The 19617-nt window shown below is 40.3% G+C and overlaps 1 protein-coding gene across 1 annotated transcript in view; it reads left to right on the plus strand.

Moving 5' to 3' along the window:
- Positions 1 to 15227: 15227 nt before the first annotated feature.
- Positions 15228 to 19617, plus strand: part of PIK3C2G (phosphatidylinositol-4-phosphate 3-kinase catalytic subunit type 2 gamma) — a 211816-nt gene continuing 207426 nt past the window's right edge. The window contains 2 exon segments of the mRNA XM_035550834.1: positions 15228 to 15259; positions 18122 to 18871. Coding sequence (XP_035406727.1) covers positions 18221 to 18871 — 651 coding nt within the window. The 5' untranslated portion in view covers positions 15228 to 15259; positions 18122 to 18220.

Below are 19617 nucleotides of genomic sequence, written 5' to 3' on the forward strand. Positions count from 1 at the left end.
ACTTCTACATTTCTCCTAATTTTCCTCTCTGAGGGTGAGGCAGAGCATCAAAAACCTCTTGTATATCAAAAGTGTTTTTCTATTTATCAAAATGACTTGTAACAGTTGATAATTCCTGTGGACAAATTTGCTTCCAATGAATTTGTAATTGACCTCAAGCTACATAAATTCTAGATATTTTCTTTGCTTGTGTTACATTAACACTCTAAAATGTATGATGACGATTGAGATCACCATGGTATGTGAATTTCATAAAACACATCCCTAAAACAGAGATAAGAAACAGAGTGAGTGATATCCCTGAAGATCTAGAGACAGGTTTTCAGAGGTTTTTAGTGCCAGGAATTTATTAAAAATCCTTCCCAGCTATAAGAGAGGAAGGTGAGCCAACATGAAGACAAGACGGACATTGACTTATTCCAAATCTCACAGGAGACCCATCCATGGAAAAGAAAACAAGTATGCTGAGAGCTTTAGTCTCCAGCACCAGTGGCTTTTTGATCATTTGACTGTGGGAGGTCTTAATGACAAGACTTCCCTATTGCATTACAAAACTATTTTTCTTCGTTCACGAACAGTGACGGTCTGGTGGGAGATGTGGTGGTTGGGAGCTGTCTTGGGCAGAGTGACCACGAAATGGTTCAGTTCTCTATTCTTGGCGAAGTCAGGAAGGGGACCAGTAAAACCGCTGTCTTGGACTTCCGGAGGGCTGACTTTAAGCTGTTCAGGTCACTGGTTGGCAGAGTCCCTTGGGAGGAGGTTCTGAAGGGCAAAGGAGTCCAGGAAGGCTGGGCGCTCCTCAAGAAGGAAATCTTAAGGGCTCAGGAGCTGTCTGTCCCCACGTGCCCAAAGACGAACCGACGCGGAACTAGACCGGCCTGGCTGAGCAGAGAGTTGTGGCTCGAGCTTAGGAGAAAAAGGAGGGTTTATAATCTTTGGAAAAGAGGGCGGGCTACTCAGGAGGACTATAAGGATGTTGCGAGGCTGTGCAGGGACAAAATTAGAAAGGCCAAAGCTCATCTGGAGCTCAATCTGGCTACTGCCGTTAAAGATAACAAAAAACGTTTTTACAAATACATCAACGCAAAAAGGAGGACTAAGGAGAATCTCCATCCTTTACTGGATGCGGGGGGAAACTTAGTTACAAAAGATGAGGAAAAGGCTGAGGTGCTCAATGCTTTCTTTGCCTCAGTCTTTAGTGGCAAGACCGGTTGTTCTCTGGATACCTGGTACCCTGAGCTGGTGGAAGGGGATGGGGAGCAGGATGTGGCCCTCGCTATCCATGAAGAGATGGTTGGCAACCTGCTACGACACTTGGATGTACGCAAGTCGATGGGGCCGGATGGGATCCACCCGAGGGTACTGAGCAAACTGGCGGAGGAGCTGGCCAAGCCGCTTTCCATTATTTATCGGCAGTCCTGGCTATCAGGGGAGGTTCCAGTTGACTGGCAGCTAGCAAACGTGGCGCCCATCTACAAGAAGGGCCGGAGGGTAGACCCGGGGAACTATAGGCCTGTTAGTTTGACCTCGGTGCCAGGGAAGCTCATGGAGCAGATTATCTTGAGTGTCATCACGCGGCACTTGCAGGGCAACCAGGCGATCAGGCCCAGTCAGCATGGGTTTATGAAAGGTAGGTCCTGCTTGACGAACCTGATCTCCTTCTATGACCAAGTGACACGCTTGGTGGATGAGGGGAAGGCTGTGGATGTGGTCTACTTTGACTTCAGTAAGGCTTTTGACACCGTTTCCCACAACATTCTCCTCAAGAAACTGGCTGCTCGTGGCTTGGACTGGCGTACGCTTTGTTGGGTTAAAAACTGGCTGGATGGCTGGGCCCAAAGAGTTGCGGTGAATGGAGCCAAATCCAGTTGGAGGCCGGTTACTAGTGGAGTCCCCCAGGGCTCAGTGCTGGGGCCGGTCCTCTTTAATATCTTTATCGATGACCTGGATGAGGGGATCGAGTGCACCCTCAGTAAGTTTGCAGATGACACCAAGTTAGGTGCGTGTGTCGATCTGCTCGAGGGAAAGAAGGCTCTGCAGGAAGATCTGGATAGGCTGGACCGATGGGCTGAGGTCAACTGCATGAAGTTCAACAAGGCCAAGTGCCGGGTCCTGCACCTGGGGCGCAACAACCCCAAGCAGCGCTACAGGCTGGGAGATGAGTGGCTGGAAAGCTGCCTGGCGGAGAAGGACCTGGGAGTATTGGTTGATAGTCGGCTGAATATGAGCCAGCAGTGTGCTCAGGTGGCCAAGAAGGCCAACAGCATCCTGGCTTGCATAAGAAGCAGTGTGGCCAGCAGGTCTAAGGAGGTGATTGTCCCCCTGTACTCGGCTCTGGTGAGGCCGCACCTCGAGTACTGTGTTCAGTTTTGGGCCCCTCGCTACAAGAAGGACATGGAGGTGCTCGAGAGAGTCCAGAGAAGGGCAACGAAGCTGGTGAGGGGTCTGGAGAACAAGTCTTACAAGGAGCGGCTGAGGGAGCTGGGGTTGTTTAGCCTGGAGAAGAGGAGGCTCAGGGGAGACCTCATCACTCTCTATAGCTACCTTAAAGGAGGCTTTAGAGAGGTGGGGGTTGGTCTATTCTCCCATGTGCCTGGTGACAGGATGAGGGGGAATGGGCTAAAGTTGCACCAGGGGAGGTTTAGGTTGGATATTAGGAAGAACTTCTTTACTGAAAGGGTTGTTAGGCATTGGAATGGGCTGCCCAGGGAAGTGGTTGAGTCGCCATCCCTGGAGGTCTTTAAAAGACGTTTAGATGTAGCCCTTAGTGATATGGTTTAGTGGAGGACTTGTTAGTGTTAGAGCAGAGGTTGGACTAGATGATCTTGGAGGTCTCTTCCAACCTAGACGATTCTGTGATTCTGTGATTCTTCTTCTGTGGTGCTATGCCTCTGCCGAGGAAAACAGCATGTATAGAAAGTGAAAAACTGAAACTGTCAACTTGCATTAGTCAAATGTCTTCCACCTTAAAAGGAATATGAAAAGCTATATTCAATTCAGAAGGCTGTTTTTTCCTCTCCATAATAGGTTTGAACATAGAAATTAACAAAATTAACATTGTTTTAGGATTAACCCCTTCAAAGACTTGATATCCTCAGAATAGCAATTTTTAGCAATAGTCTTTATTTCCTTCAGTCTAGTAGTGGAATATCCCTAATACCACACTCTTAGGTCCTGCTTTCCTTCTACATCTTTCAAAGAGTCTTACAACCAGAGTTATAATAATCATCATTATAATATAATTATTTATATTATATATATATTTATCATAATTATATTTTATATATTTATATTATATATTTATATATAATTATAATAATTATCATTATTCACATTTTAATTAATTCACAATTTAATTATCATTATTCACATTTTACTGCCAAACTCAGGCTTTCACGATAAAGGTTGATAAAGGTTTAAATCTTGTATAACATTTTTCTGCTCTGCTCCCTAAAACAGGATTGAAATCCTGGCCTACCTGAAGTCAGTGGCAAACAGTCCCATTAACCTCCAATGGGGCACCCTCAGTGCCTGTCATCTATTTTACTTTCTCAGTTCTTAATACCTGGGAAAATTGAATTCACTGAAGCAATGTCTACTTTAGGCCAGGCTCCAGAGAATTTTAGCTGAAATTCATCCTTCAGAGATCTGGATGGATCATAAGTTTTGCCTTCCAGCAAATGGAGAATAAAGGGGGCCCTTAAACCCCACTACTTTTTCTGCAAACTTTCTAACAAATAAAACTCAACACTCAAGAAAAGGGGGCTGGGAGGCAGACACGGCAAAGTATTTCTGCAAGGGATCCTTGGTTTGGGGTATTGCAATTATTTCAGCAAGCTTTATTTAGCTGCAGGAGGCTGTCTTACAATTTGTCCAAATATTTTAGATGTACAACAGAAATGTTGAAACATATGAGCCTGATAAAGATAGGAAAGTTCATCAGTTCATTGGAGCTTTGAGTTTCAGATGAGGTAAAGCATAATAATAATAAAAACTTGAATAAAAAAATGCAATGTAAGTTTTCTTCAGTGTCTGTTACTTCTGTAGACTTATCACCATCAGGATGGCTTGAGCGTCTCTCGTTAATTAAAACAGGTACCATTTGCAATTCCAGATTTCTTCATTTGGTATATATGTCTCAACAAAAGCATACCCAGTGCTTGACTGTAGTCCACTCAATTAGTTTTATAGCTGGAATAGGCAAAGTGGTGTTTAGTGCAAAAAAGTGCAGACTTGATTGCTAACCCTACACACCTTAACATTGTAATTACCTGAACTTCTACATACCAATGAGGTTGGGACATCTGGATAATCAGAAACTCAGAATTTCTTAACTCTTTCTTGTCATAAATCATAGCTCTTCCATGATTTTCCCTGCTTAAAGCTTTTTTGAGGTTCAAAAGGAGTGGTGAGAATGTTCCTTAGAACAATCTGGAGCTCAGGAGACACGGGTTTCTCTCTCATTACCAGTTGTTTCCATTGTGTTAATAGTCCCCTGAGTCCGCTTTGTATGTACCGAAATTTGGGATGACACATATCAGCATGTGCCTCCAGGACAAACAAAATTTCTTTATAGCCAACCTAAACCCTTCTAAGTGTAATGCAGTTAGTAAAGTAGTCTACACTTTACTTTTACTGTGTTCTTAACCGCCTTAATCTAATTTATCTAATCTATCTTAATCAAATCTTGCTAAATAGTTATTTTTAGTCTAATACATGCTCAGAGACTGCTTCTGAATTACTTTTTTCTTTCTTTCTTTCTTAAAAATTGCACTTTGGATTAAAGTGGAACCCCAACATACCCCCTAAGAAATCTCATCTGAGGTTTGAATTTTGGGATCACAGAAGTTTTCTGGCTATGTAATAGCACAGCAAAGCCAATGCAGATTTCCTTATCCAGACTTCCATTTTCTATCTTTCACATCCAAAGCAGAAATAAATGTATTAATCCAAAAAGGGTATCTGGTCAAAATGCTACTCCCTTCTCACGCAAGCACTTTGAACGCTGAAAGAACAGCAGGGGTTTCTCATGCTTAGTGACTGAATTAGAGAGGTAACAGGGGGGCCTTTGTGAGGGAAAGTACATAGGGAAAAGAAGCTGGTATGAAAGAGGGGTGGGGGGAAGGGGAGCCCTTCTGTGGCTTCTGTCTCAGCTTAAAATTGTAAGGATATCATTTCTCATTGTAAGGGTTCAAAGGGTTAATAGAAGGAGGGATTTTCATTGCATTGTGTACAGTACCTGTGATAGTTTCAGTTTAAACTTTAAAGGACAGGTGAAAAGAGAGAGAGAGATGAATGCCTGCCTTATATATTGGATAAATTGTTCATTCGTGTGAAATGCTGACCTCTGTCATCCTGCCAATCTGACTGGGCCCTAGGGTGAGCGGCTGCTTGAGTGCTGGTTGCAAAAGTTAAAGCTGCCTGGGGAGTATTTTAAAAGGACAGTGTCAAGGTTGGTGTACCCAAAATCTGACCTATCTTTTTTTTTTTTTTTTTTTTCCCTCCCTCTTACATCTATTTGAAAAGTTCCTGTGGTTCTTTATTATTTTAAATCTTCTAAAACAAAATTCTTCAATTGTTATTGAAGGCTAGTGTTTAGGAGAAGCAGCTGTGAGAATTCAACATTTAGTGTGGCAAAGCAGACATCAGGAAGAAAAAAAGATGCTGAAATGAAACACATGGGGGTACTGTCATTGAATTAGGTAATAATTAGGTACAGAAAATTCAGGCTGAATTCAGAAATTCAGGTAAGGCAGGGATCATTGCAAAAGAGCAAGGATAATTTTTACTCATGAAAATATCAATCTAGGTCTAAATTTAAGTTCAAAAGATGTTAATTTAGAACCTTTATTTTTGGTTTAGTAGTTTTTTGTTCTATTTATAACTTTTTATTCTTCCTTGTTAATATTAGTTATATACTATTGTCCTGATTTCAGTTAGGATAGAGTTAATTTTCCTCCTAGTAGCTGGTAGGGTATTATGTTTTGGATTAGGGTGAGAAGAGTGCTGATAACATGCTGATGTTTTAATTGTTGTAGAGCAGTGCTTACACCAAGCCAAGGACTTTTCAGCTTCTCGCTCTGTCCTGCCAGTGGGCAGGCTAGGGATGCAACAGGAGCTGGGAGGGGACAGACCCAGGACAGCTGACCCAAACTGGCCAAAGGGGTATTCCATACTATCTGACGACATGCTAAACAATATATAGGGGTGGCTACCCGGGGTGGGGGGGCCGGCTGCTCGGGGATAGGCTGGGCATCGGTCAACGGGTGGTGAGCAATTGCATTGTGCACCACTTGTTTTGTACACACTATTATTAATACTATTATTATTGTTGTTATTATTGTTGTTATTATTTTCCTGTCTTAATAAACTGTCTTTATCTCAACTCACAGACTTCACTTTCCCGTTTCTCTCCCCCATCCCAGAGAGGGAGGGGGGAGGGTGAGCGAACGGCTGTGTGGTGTTTAGCTGCCGACCGGGTTAAACCATGACAACTATTCCTGCTATAACCGAAATATACTCTTCCCCCAAATTTATTTCCTTTTCTTGATGGCCTAATTAAAAACATAATTACATCAACACCATTTTCTGCATAACGACATGGTATCCCAAGAGCCTCACCACTTGCTAGAAAAACTATCACACAAATACTTTACCTACTCAAATAATTTCTAGTTTAATTGGAAAATAAATAAAATAACTAAATGTGCAATTGATAAAATGAAAAGACAAGAGGAAGCAGTGACGTTCACAGAATCACAGAATCGTCTAGGTTGGAAGAGACCTCCCAGATCACGGAGTCCAACCTCTGACCTAATACTAACAAGTCCTCCACTAAACCATATCACTAAGCTCTACATCTAAATGTCTTTTAAAGACCTCCAGGGATGGTGACTCAACCACTTCCCTGGGCAGCCCATTCCAATGCCTAACAACCCTTTCAGTAAAGAAGTTCTTCCTAATATCCAACCTAAACCTCCCCTGGCACAACTTTAGCCCATTCCCCCTTGTCCTGTCACCAGGCACATGGGAGAATAGACCAATCACCACCTCTCTAAAGCCTCCTTTAATGTACCTATAGAGAGCGATAAGGTCGCCCCTGAGCCTCCTCTTCTCCAGGCTAAACAACCCCAGCTCCCTCAGCTGCTCCTCATAAGACTTGTTCTCCAGACCCCTCACCAGCTTCGTTGCCCTTCTCTGGACTCTCTCGAGCACCTCCGTTAATCTTTTTTTTTTTTCACTTAAATATGATCTTTCCCAGAAAATGCAAAAGAAATACTTTAAAACATGAACTCTGAGGACCTTTGTTCATCACTTGTTTACCCTACAAAATTTCAGAGAGCTGAGATTAAAATGAACAACATGTAATACATTGTGTGGTCACAAGAGGGCAACCGTATTAGGCACACACGTTCACTTTCGAGTTAACCTTTCCAAGCTTTCATGAGTTTATCCTGTTTTTTAAAAAGTTTTCCAATGAACTGTGAGGTTCATTTCTGATTTCCTTCTCAGTTCTGAAAAACAGGCAGCTATTAAGAAACTCTGGTATGTCACAATCTATTTCCCAACTCTGAAATGTTATTTTTCTCCCTCTCTAGATAGGCTTTTAGATAGGCTTTTTCTTAAATCCTGGAGGAGTAGATCGCGTTGCCCTATGCAGTGGGATAGGGCAGCTGTAGTGCTTGCGTGGAGAAGTGTCACAGTTGCTGGTCCAGCTTCAAGTTTACAGGAGCGGTCACAGAGAATATGGAGTCTGAGGGATAATAGGTTCCTCTACCCCTTCCCAACCCAAAGCCTCACAAATCATGCTGGGCCTTGGGAATATCACTTTTTCAAAGTCTTTGAAAGATATACCAAATTCCAGTACTTTCTAACAAAGATGTTAACTGATTTTCCCCCACGCACACCCCACACATCACCTTTTCCTAGACAAACCTCTATAATGATTTCTAAACTCTATTTATCTTTGTAGCTAAGATTAAAATTTCCCATGTTCTCTAAAGTAGAGTAAAGACCCAGGCAGCAGTAAAGAAGCTGTCTTGGTTAAAAGACACTCTGCCTCCTGCCAACAAGGCTATTTAGTGTTTATCTCTGTTACATCCATCTGTAGCTAATTCTATAGTTTATGGTAATAGTGCCCTCCAGAGGAATTTTGAAGGAATTATAATATTCGGAGCTAATACAAAAGATGTTTTAAAAGTGAATGCAACAGGAAAATGGAATATTATTAAAATGATAAAATACTTGAACCTCAGAGGAAAATAAAATCTCAATATCAAAGCTCTTTCTATTTTGCATGCACATTTACATCTAAGAAAACCGTATCCTACTTACAATAGGCTTCTTCATAGCCTGATAGCAAACATGGAAGTTTGCATAACTCCATTTGAATCAAGGAGATAAAAGTAGATCAACCAAGTGAAGAATAAGATAACTATTTCTAGTCTGCATACATGAACAATGTATTGCGAGTGGGCTCCAGCCCGTTTAGGCTGTCTGGATTTTTCCTGGACTCGCTGCTGTGAAGTAGACATGGCACAGTTAACTGAGGCAGTAAGAAGTAAATGCAGATGTTCAAGGTGTTTTGGGGATGAGGTTTATTTTGATACCAAGATAAATCATGCATATATTCTCAAATTCCAGTATCAAGCTTTTTTCATGGCTGTTGACTGTAACATGCTGTGAGGCTAGGCCTCGAAGGAAGAGTGTGTTATGTGGTACAACGTGATACTTTATTTTAGACCATGTCCTGGAGGCCTGTGATGCAGCCTTCTGAGATGACACCTGAGCATTAGGTGTATTCAAATTTACTTGTTATTCTTTATTAAGCTCTCACGCTGTAAGACTGACTTGGTCTGCTAGACATTCTGAGACTCTCCCTCTCCTGTCCTCCTCCAGAAAACACCCAACTCTTAATGAAATCCTAATTGATAGTGAGTTCTGTATTCATTTGCTTTTAGGCATACCCCAGGCTTGTGTTTGACCTGAACATTGCAGGCTTCCAGTCAGGTATCCTAGCTCAGAGTTTTGCATCAGCACAGCTCCCACGCTGATGCTACCAGAACAGGTAGGAGCAGTCTGGTGTTCCCATGCTTAGAATCAGATTCATCTGGTAAATTTAGCTCTTCCTTGGGAAGTAGGGGAGACGGTTGTGCTGTTTGTGATGCATCATTTTGTAACAGGGTCACTGCCTTCAGTCTAAAATTTCTTCTAAATGGAGGTTTCTGATTTTGAAAATGAGCCCTAAAGGAGATTGAAGTGAGCAAGGCATAACCGGTTGGGGCAGGGGTGACTCAGTGTTTAGTGCAGGGACTATACCAAACCTCATCACTTCCTGGGTTTTCACTTTCCCCAGCAACTGTGCTGGAAAGTATCTACCTTCCTGTCTGCCTTTGTGTCATCAGTGCATGGTGGTTTTAGCTGTCTTGTAGGCCAAGGCGATGATGGATGATACTACCTGTTTCTTTTATAGTAGTTTCCCCTACACTGCCTTCCCATCCAAAAGTACTAGGAAATTGTTGTCAATGTAAGGACTATTAAACTCTTTGAATAAGGGATTTTCATAGGTTGTTGGATGGGTGGAACTGAGAAGACCTCTCTCTTGCTTTTCTCTCTCTTCCTTTCCTAGTGCTTGCCAGACTAACTAATTTCATTGTGAGCTGCGAACCTGTCTCTGAAAGACACCAGCCATCCCTAGAGGCTGTTGTGAAAGGTAGCACTAGGGATACTAGCTCCTGTTCTTCTGTTTTCCCCTCAGGTACCCATACCCCAGCAGAACTTTCCTCTTCTGCCCTCCACAGGGGGGCCTTGCAGCTCCCCTCTAACTGAACACATGTAGCAGCTCACCTGTGATGTGAAGCACCGTGCTACTCACTCCTGACTCCTGTCTCAGCAGATTTGTTCCTGTACTGGAAAGGAAGACAGAGACAGAGCAACTGGAACAATAGGGGTTGGATCAGCCGCCCAAAATAGTGCCAGATAGGACACAAACCTAAGTCATGGCTGCTGCAGTGAGCTAAGTACCTGTGGTGTCATCGAGTAAGGTGCATATTTAGAGCTGCAGAACTGCTGTGGTGTGAATTTACTACTCAGTCCCAGTGGACACACCTGATCTGTTCCATTATACAGGTCCTCTTATTCATAAATACAGAAACATCATTAGCAAAACCATGAACAGGCTAGCACAGGACCTGACACAGCAGAGAACAATTGCTACTGTAAGAATAATCTGTACAGGCAGCGCTGATGGAGAAAGTACTTTGCTCTGATAGATACACGAAGCTGGATTTTCAGCACTGAGAGCATCTCTTTGCCAGCCACTAATTTAAGGGTCTGTCCAACTGTGGTGGAGGGGTGCTGCGAGCTTAATTTCATATAGCAGTTTGCAGAAATATATATTATTGCAGATAAGCAGTCCCTTTGCATTATTTATAAGGAAACAAGTAAATTATTGTTGGTTTTCATGCTGCAGGTAAAGTTTTAATGAAAACAATAATGAATGCTTTGCTGGCATGCATATGCAACCTAAGTATGCAGCCAAATTAGCTATCTAAGCAGATGCTTTATATCCTGAATTGCCTATAAGGAATGCTGTTCAGTTGGTTTAAAAATTATATATATATCACTAATTTTTTGTAAAAGACATTTTGTTTTGTTTTGTTTTGTTTTGTTTTTTCAAAGCAAGTGTTTCAGTCATAGTGTCAGCAAGTATGACTATAAAATTAAAGTAGAAAGAAAGATGCAAGAAGCTACCTTTGTGCAAGAAGTTCAGGGAAAATTCAGAAATACTGTATTTTTAAAGATATTGTAGTACTGTAATATACACGTTATAGCAAATGTAAGAAAAGCATCCTCTCAGAAATGCAAATCAAGACAATGTTAATACTGTGCAAGTAAACTATCGTTTTGACCTTAGATGTCTGTACTTTTGTGTTTAAACTATTATATCTTTTCTTTGGTAAAGACAATAGAGCATATAACAGTCAGCTGTTATACTAGGTTTACAGTATGTATTAGCCTGTAGTATAGTATGTAAGGGTTTATAATATAAGATTTTATAATTTCACTGGTTGACCTGAAAGTACTTTTGGCGTCATGGTCATGAGTGCAAGGTATACAAGTGGGTCTTTATTACCATTGCCCTTTCCCTATTTTGCAGACACTTTGGAGCTGAATTCAAAGCCATACTTAATTCTGGTTCTCCTCAAGGTGATGATAATACTAACAGTTCCCTGAGGCAGCATGGGATCAATTCTGCCAGGCTACAGTAACAAAGTCACCTTGGCTCAGGTTCACCAGAGTGGCTGAGTTCTTTACTTTGGGGCTGTTCTATACCCTCTTTCTGCTCCAGAAATCCTCTAGAGCTGCTCCCCATGGCTGCAATGAGAAGGGGTCTTAAAAATGGTGATGAACCAGCTTGCTAAATTTTCCTTAGGAAGAGCATGCTGAAGTACATAGGGAGCTTGTCTTAACAGTGTGCTAGTAACACAATACTATGTTTTTATATTTGTACAGTGTATGATATGAACAATTTCTGGAAGGTCAAAAAACCCTGTTGAATGCATTGCAATGTCAAAGCTGAATTTCACAGAAAGCCATTGAGCAGGCACTGGATTGGGAAGGTGAATAGAACAACAGCAGCAAAATCACAGGAAGTAAGAGAAATGGAAGAAAACAACACAGTGAAATATAAAGAGCAGTATGAAAAAGAGATTTGGGTTTAGGCACTCTTAAAGCAGTTTAGCTTTGGAAAGTTTGTCTCTTTCACCTGAAATGTGTGGCTTTAGTTCTCCTTTTCTGAAGCATTTAAGCTCCTTTCTTGGGCCACTTAGTGTTTATTAGACTTTAGATATATATATATATAATACGTTTATGTATATATATAAAAGCCTAATATATATATATGTAAGCACATATACAGTATCTACACATGTATGCATGCATATATAAATACATGCCTATGTATTATATATCTCATATGTATTTATATATATACACATATATAAAAATCTGCATAAATGTCTTATTTTAACTATGTTCTAAGATGGATGTGATGTGACTGTTCCCCATTTTAGCACTCAATTTTCTCAGCAATTTGATTTTTGAAGCTGGAGTCGTTGTTGCTCTCAGAAACAACTCCAGTAAACCATGTTGTTCCTTTTACATTATCAAAGTACAAAGATGTTCAAATAAAAAGAGAGATTAAAATATGTAGTCTACATTTAGTCGTGGCTAGCTTTCTAGTTGGTGAGTACAGACTGTAGGGGTAGGTTTTTCACTACAGGGTATTTCAAAGCTCAGGAGGGTGTTGGTAACTCAGTAACTTTGTATGTTATGTGTAGGTGTCAGCAGAGCTTGTAAATGTTTTCTATATAGAATATAATATATTCTATGTATTTCTCATAGAAAAGTGAAACTTTGCTTCCCTCCCCCTCTTATTCTCTCCCTGTCATTTCCCTTGACTTATTCTATGTGAATAAATGAGAGTGAGGAGTGTTTTCAGAATTGAAAAGTCCTTTTTGCCCTTTACAACAGAAGTCTTCTTCACAGGTGAATCATGTCATAATGACTCAACCACTATGTGGTGTTTGTTCCAAATTGTATTTTCCTTGCCCAGAAGAATCTACCATGCTGGGTTTTACTAAACAGGTAAGGTACAATCCATGCTCTATGAACCTTGTAAGTGAGAAGGAAATACAGATCTGTAATGCAGCAAACCATATATTAACCTCATCTTTTTTGTTACCAGAATTCTTGTTCATCTGCTGTTTAAATAAATCCTGACATTGTTCACCTTTTTTTGTTGTTGTTTTCACCAGCATATGGAAAAACCCTATTTTGTGTGTATAGCTTTGCTGATACCTTGTCATCGCCTTGGTGCAGCAGTGCTTTGGAGCACTGATCTAAGAGAAGTAGTATCACACCATCTGCAAGCAGGGTATCAACAACCATGAATCTTCCTCATAAAGGGCAGACTTCCGACAGGGGCCATATTTGTCAGTGATAATGATAGACATGATGACATCCCCTGCAGCCAGACATAAAGCTTAATTGCTGCTGTGCCTGACACGGTGATCTCTGTTCCTTGCTTCACAGTTTCGGGAAAATGACAGTAGGTGGCACTGGAGAACAGTAACACGGGAGGTTGGATCTGTTACGAAATGGAACAGCCTCCGTACTGGCTCGATGTTTAGCCAGGTTTCTGTCCCCACAGACTGCTGAAACACTTTGCTGTATTCCCCTCAGAAACCTGCTATAGTCGAAGCCTCAAAGCTTCAAACGCAAGGGTGTGATTTGTGAAAGCTTCAAACTGTGTGAAGCAAGACTGAACAACAGCCTACTGAAGATGCATCTGGGGGTATGTAAGAGTAATTATTTTGCCAGCTCTTTACCTGCAGCTTTTTGTCAGACCTAGGTCATATACATGAGTTTATACATGGCTAAATCAACATATGATTCATCTTTAATTTTAGTGAGCTGTAGGCTACTGCCAGTTGGTGGAGCAGCAAGAGTATCTAACAGAAGAAAAGGCGGCATCCCAGGGAGTCTCCAGGATTTTTTTGTCTCTGGAGATGATGTCCCACAGGCCAGCAAAAGGGGGGGGATGGGGGGGGGGAGGAGAGAGAATTCTTCAGAGTTCTAGGAGGAAATCAGGGTAGAAAAGTGACTCAGCAGTTTTCTGCCTACTACTTTGGTGGGAAACAGAAAACAAATAATTGCAAAAATGTTCAGGGTTTCCCAAGGAAAATCTTCATAACTTTCTTGTGGAAATCACCATGGGGAGAGGAGGACATGTCCTAGTTCATATTACACATATAGCCTTCTGTGTTTGCTTGGGAATATGAGCTCTTCCCATGCATATTTCCTCTGTTTTCTCTACCTTCCTCCTTTTACTACATCCAGTCACTGTGAGATGAAGCAACATCACACAGTCACGCTGCCATAAACTCTGAAATAGCAGCTCCGAAAATTGGTGTGATCCTGTCTCTCAGGATCACTTCAAAGTAATCACTGGTAACAACTACAGTGCAGTATAAATGCCACCAAATAGTTTGTGGCGCAAACTATTGTGACATTTTTTAAGGGTTGCAGAATATATGAGAAGAAAAACATCACCTTTCACCAACTGAAATACGTTTTGTCCTTGGCTAACAGCTTTTAAATCACAATGACATCACTGACAGCTTTTGTGATACTTTGAAGGGCAGAGTTTTCCCAAGAATGCTTTATCAAATTATTACTTCATTCAGTTTATCAGATATAAGATATCTATAATTAATTATTAACTTTCAGTGCTTTATCCTAAGCTGTTCAGTCTTGCCGTACAGCCTTTTATAACTGAAATAGTCATGTTTACACTGACCACCTCACCATTTTTGAGGATATTTTCCTGCTTGTAACAACCTTAGAGTAGATTAGGATTGGGATTTTTTGTGAGTTTTGAATAGCCACCTCAGCGTGGCAATTTATACCTTTTTAAGGAAAAGTACGAAGCTTTGAGGCAGATTGTCCCTGAGGGAACTCCCTCCATGTTGTGCCTGGAGCAGCCTCTGCTGCTTCTTTTAGTGGCAAAGGGTCCTGGGCTCCCTGAGGTCTAGGAATATGTTCATGACCAGTGCTGTATTTTTACTTCAGGCCCTATTCAGAGGGACAAAGCTTTCATCATTCTGTGGCCAATATCCCACCTTAAGGGTCTTCCCCTTTAGACTGTCCCAGCTCTCAGAGTGTGGAGCCAAATGTGGAGGACCTCTCTGCCAGACAGTATTTGTACCTTCCCTTTCTCCTGTGAGCAAAGCGCTCATTTCAGAGCACTCACCACCAGTGGCAAATAGAAGCTGCATGAAGATGGAGTAGAGTAAAATTTCTGAATCCTGTTGTAATGCAGAAGTCATTCTGAGGCAAATCTTTCCAAGCCTTTCCCATGAAGTTGTCTTGTTATTTTAAGCATGTTTCATACTTGTTCTTTAAGTGTGAGATCATCTACCACCATATTTAAAGGGGGGGGGGGGGGGGTAGGATTCTCAGATAATGAGAGACAACAGATAAGGTGTTTCCTTTTTATTGTTACTGCTGTTTGAAATTTCCCTGAAGGAAGAGGTAGGAAAGAATCATCACCTTAGTAAACTGGTTACACAGGAAGGGAAGCTTCTGACGACTAAGTTACACCCCCTTCGTGTTGAAAGCACAAAGGTCATTTGAATGTGTCTGTGAACAGGAAGAAATAGGAGACTATATCCTTCTAACAAATTGTGTGTTTCAGGTAAGAGGTTGCAACATATATTCTTACTGCTTAGCACTAGCCCAGTATTGCACTTCTGGGATCTGATGAAAAGAGAAAATTGAGCCTACAGCGCACAAAGCTTTTATGCTAGTATGCATGTGCGTGCTGAAGTGAGGGAAGCATTTTTGTGTGCTTAGCCAGCAGCTGCAATGTCGGGAGCATTGTGTAATGCTGTCTGCTCCCTTGGTTTGTAGTGACTACTTTACAGAATTTTGGGGGATTTTCCCTTAAAGCCCCAGATACCAGAACCATACAATTATGTGAAAGCATGGGCTGTCATTTGAAAAGAAAAGGAAGTCTTCATAATTGCATGGAAAAATAGTGAAAATCTCCAAAATGTGAATTCAGAAACCTTAAAAAGTAAACTTTAAAACAACAACAAAAGTCACATTATAAATTTTGCTTCATTAGTGATTTCTGAAAATTCATTGTAGTCAACATGCTTTGCATGATTTGGATACAGTAATAGTGGCTGGCAAAATGACAAACCCTTTCCTGAACTTGGGTGTTGCTTTGAAAAGGATCAGGAGTTGGTCTAAGTTCAGAGCCTAATCTTACTAAACCAAAGAGCAGGTGAGACTTAAACCACTGAGATTTACAGCGTGACATGCCGAGTTTCCAGTCTAAATGGTTAGCTTTAAATGTGTGTCCATGTAAAGTAGACATGGTTCTACAAACAGTGCTGTATGTGTCTGCTCCCTGAGGTCCTCCCTTTGCAGTGGTCAGGGCTGGAAGAGGGAGCCTGATGTGTAGTGCAGACTCCTAACTTCTCATGGCCCCTCTGCCCTCTGAGAAGAACAGGGCAGCAGACAATGCAGATGGCCCTTCTAGCACTATATCTAACTTGCCTGCATTTAAAGATGGCTAAGAAAGCAGTACTTCTGAACAGTATGGAGAGTACAGGAAATAAGCAGTCGTACACAGATAGATGGAGGTGTGATGTGTGTTTATTTAGCTGTCTCAGAAACAGCTAAATACTGGGATACTATACATAAGAGCTGTAGTGGTGTAAGAAGCAGGGTTAGCTATTAGCTATTTATGTATTATTATAAATGGAATTTGTATGAAATGTCAAGAAAATATTTTAGAAACATTTAAATGGGAGTGAAAAGCATTGTATTTTCTGTGCCTCTATTACAGTGTTACAGGTAGCCAAACTTTATTAAGGAATGTAGGACTGGAGGGAGAGGTCATTGTTTGATCTTTTATTTTTCCTGAAACACAATTTTCTAGGAAAAAAAAAAAAAGGAATAAAAGAAGTTATCTGTGATTTCATGGATGCATCTTCTCTTTCTTGTTATCTTTCTTTTATTCAACTGCTATAGAAAGGTGAAGAAGAGAAGAAGTTGCAAAAGAGGGCAATTGTTACTTCTGTGCTTATTAAAATATTTCTGGGGAAAAAAAAAAAAAAAAGTCATCTGAATCTAAAAGTGTAATTCATGATTCACTGTGACAGAAATGGCAGGGACTAGGCTGGTAATTGAAGTCCATGGTGTAGATCCCCATTCAGTGTGGTCATTTTGGTTTTCTGGCTTAGTGAAACTTCATTAATAAATATGTATTTTTTCCCCCCAGCACAGTTAGAGCAAAGCAAACCAAGCTACACAACACATGGAATCACTAAGCTTAGTGCTTGAAAGAGTCATTCAACCTCTAACTTGGAGATCTCATTTCAGCCTATTTAACTTTTCATTTCTCTTTTCGTTCCTGACTGTAGGTGACAGGAACCTATGCCACCTAGAGTTTGACTTCAAATAAAACAAAAATAAATAAAGTTGTGATGAATACCTTCTGCTGAAATACAGGTTTTCATTACAAGGCAGTATTATCTAAGCTAATATAGTATAGATCTTGGGGACATATTGGAAAAGCAATTTGTGGTGCTAAGCTTTAACAATATCTGAGTGCACTTTTCATCTTGGTAGTGTTTTTTTACTGCTAGGGAATATATTTTTTATTGAATTATTAAATCAGATGTTTCCATTTCTTTTGTGTGATAAAGTACTCAGCACAACTGTGTACTTTATGTGGTATTGTTATTCCATGCCATTTGTGTTTTAAGCTACTTCTGTATCAGTAAATAAAACAGGCTGTATCCTTAAGGGCAAGTAGCACAGAATAATTTGGGTTTTAGAATTAAACTCTCTTCCTAAAAAAAAAGTCTCCAGTACATGCTGCTAATCTGAACCATAGGACTAGTTGGCATATCCCAAAATCAGATCAGGAAGTTTGCTGATAACAGTGTGAATGATGAACTACTGAAGAAAACTTATTTCCTGGCCTGTTAATTTAGTAACAAAAATATAACCTCAGGAATTTCAGATGTATTTGTTTTGGGGAAAAAAAAATGGTTTATTTATATTTGATTTTTTTTCATTTATATATGCCATATACAAGCTTTTGGGGTGTAGTATTTGGAATATTAGTTGGAGATCCAAGTCTTCTATATTTTACACTTGTTCTTTTACTTGCTAAACCTCTGTCACCTACTACACCAGGATAAAAAGTGTTAGAATATGAAGAAATTGTAGATTCACAAAAAGAGAGAAGTATGTGAATGAAACTACCATTAAAGTGGCCATTAATATGAATATTTCCTACCCTCTTGTTTTAGATTCCTGCCTATGGTGTGGTATACAAGTATAAAACAACGGACGTTTTCTTTAATATTTGCCAGAATTAGTATTTTAGGTCAGTTGTTCCAGGCATCCTGTTTATATTATTTATGAGACCAGGAAATAAAAAAATTGCAGGTATAAATGCAGGTATAAAGCTTTTTTTATAACAGATGATGTTTATTTTTTCTTTTTGGTTTAACTTTTATTCTGTGCTTTATTTCAGTGGGGGTATATAGCTCCAGTTATGAACAATACTCTTTTGACCCTGGAAATATTGTAAAAGTTCCTTGAGGATTAACAAGACTGAAGATAAAAATCAGCTATGGCATATTTTGGAAGGGTTCCTTTCTTACACAATGAATTTCATGAAGGACACACTGGGGACCAAGCACCTTATCCAGTGTACCATTCTGATTCTAATGGAGACATCCACCTAGGATTTGATCGAATAGTTGATGAAGTCAGCAATGAATTTTTTTTTTATGGTTCATCACATTCACATCATCATGAAGAACATTTTTTCACATCAGACAACTTTGGTCTGAATGTGCCAGAGAAGCAGTTCTGTGGTCAGCCTCCAGTTGCTTATGGTGAAGTTCACCCTGCAAATCCAGTATCTCATTGGCAACAAGGCACAGTGTCACCAGCAATTGGTTTCAAGTCTTCTTTACTGTCTGATGACAGAAACTTCTCTCTGGTGGATTCCCACCCTTATAGTCAAGGGAGAGAATTCTGCAGAGGGAATAGTGTAACTACTGTCCCAAATGTGTTTGATTCAAATGTGGAGAGAGGCAACACGTATTTTCAGATAGGTTTTGACGATGTAGATGCTCAACGTCCTGTTTTCGTAGACAACTACCCATTTGCACAAGTGAGAGATGAAAGCAGAAATGGGGGGCGTTATTTAATCAACACTTCCAGAAGATACAGCATAGGACCTACTTGGCCCAGCAGCTCTGGACATGACAGAGAGGTATGTAAATTTTCTGATATTAAGTGTTTAAAGTTCTTGACCCTTATTGCCTGTGTCCTTGCACTTTGCATATTCAGTCGTACTGATGCAGCATGTATTAGAAGCACTTCATTTTAACACCTGGTGAAAAAGAAAACAATTTATGCTTTGAGGGAAGAAAAAGCTTTTGGTCCTGTAGAGAGCTTTTGTCATCTGTCTTACAATTCAGCTGGCCAAAGGTAAGTGTGAGACTTCTTATTCAGTTCTAATTTGGTCTTCACTACTTCCTAAAATAGAGATGCAGGGAAGTCTCAGGTGTATTTTCTAATAATTGTGTAACTTTTGATTTCTTGGCAGTCAGAATTTCCCACAGTGTTTACAAGGAGGATGCCCTCAAACAAACAGTACATGATTATTTAAGAGATTTTTATGCAGCATGAAAAAATCCGAGCATCCTCTTCCTTTGATTCTAATATCAGAGGAGAACTCAGCCGACAATTAAAAATAACTTCTGAAGGGAAGGCACCAACTCTGTCTAGCTAATGAGAATTTTATACTGGCAGAATCTGTGTCCTACCCGTTTTATGTTTTACCCAATTTATACTAAGTGTCAACACATTTCTGCAATCTACCTATTAAAAACAGACTTCATTTCATTTTAAAGTAATAGGGCCGGTTCCTCACCTAGTATAAAATGAAGTATCTCCACTAACTCTAATGGAAACTTGCCATTTTACACCAGAAGAGAATCTAGATTATGGTCTAGA

The sequence above is a fragment of the Cygnus atratus genome, chromosome 1 (assembly GCF_013377495.2).
Source record: "Cygnus atratus isolate AKBS03 ecotype Queensland, Australia chromosome 1, CAtr_DNAZoo_HiC_assembly, whole genome shotgun sequence".
NCBI classification, from domain to species: Eukaryota; Metazoa; Chordata; class Aves; order Anseriformes; family Anatidae; genus Cygnus; species Cygnus atratus.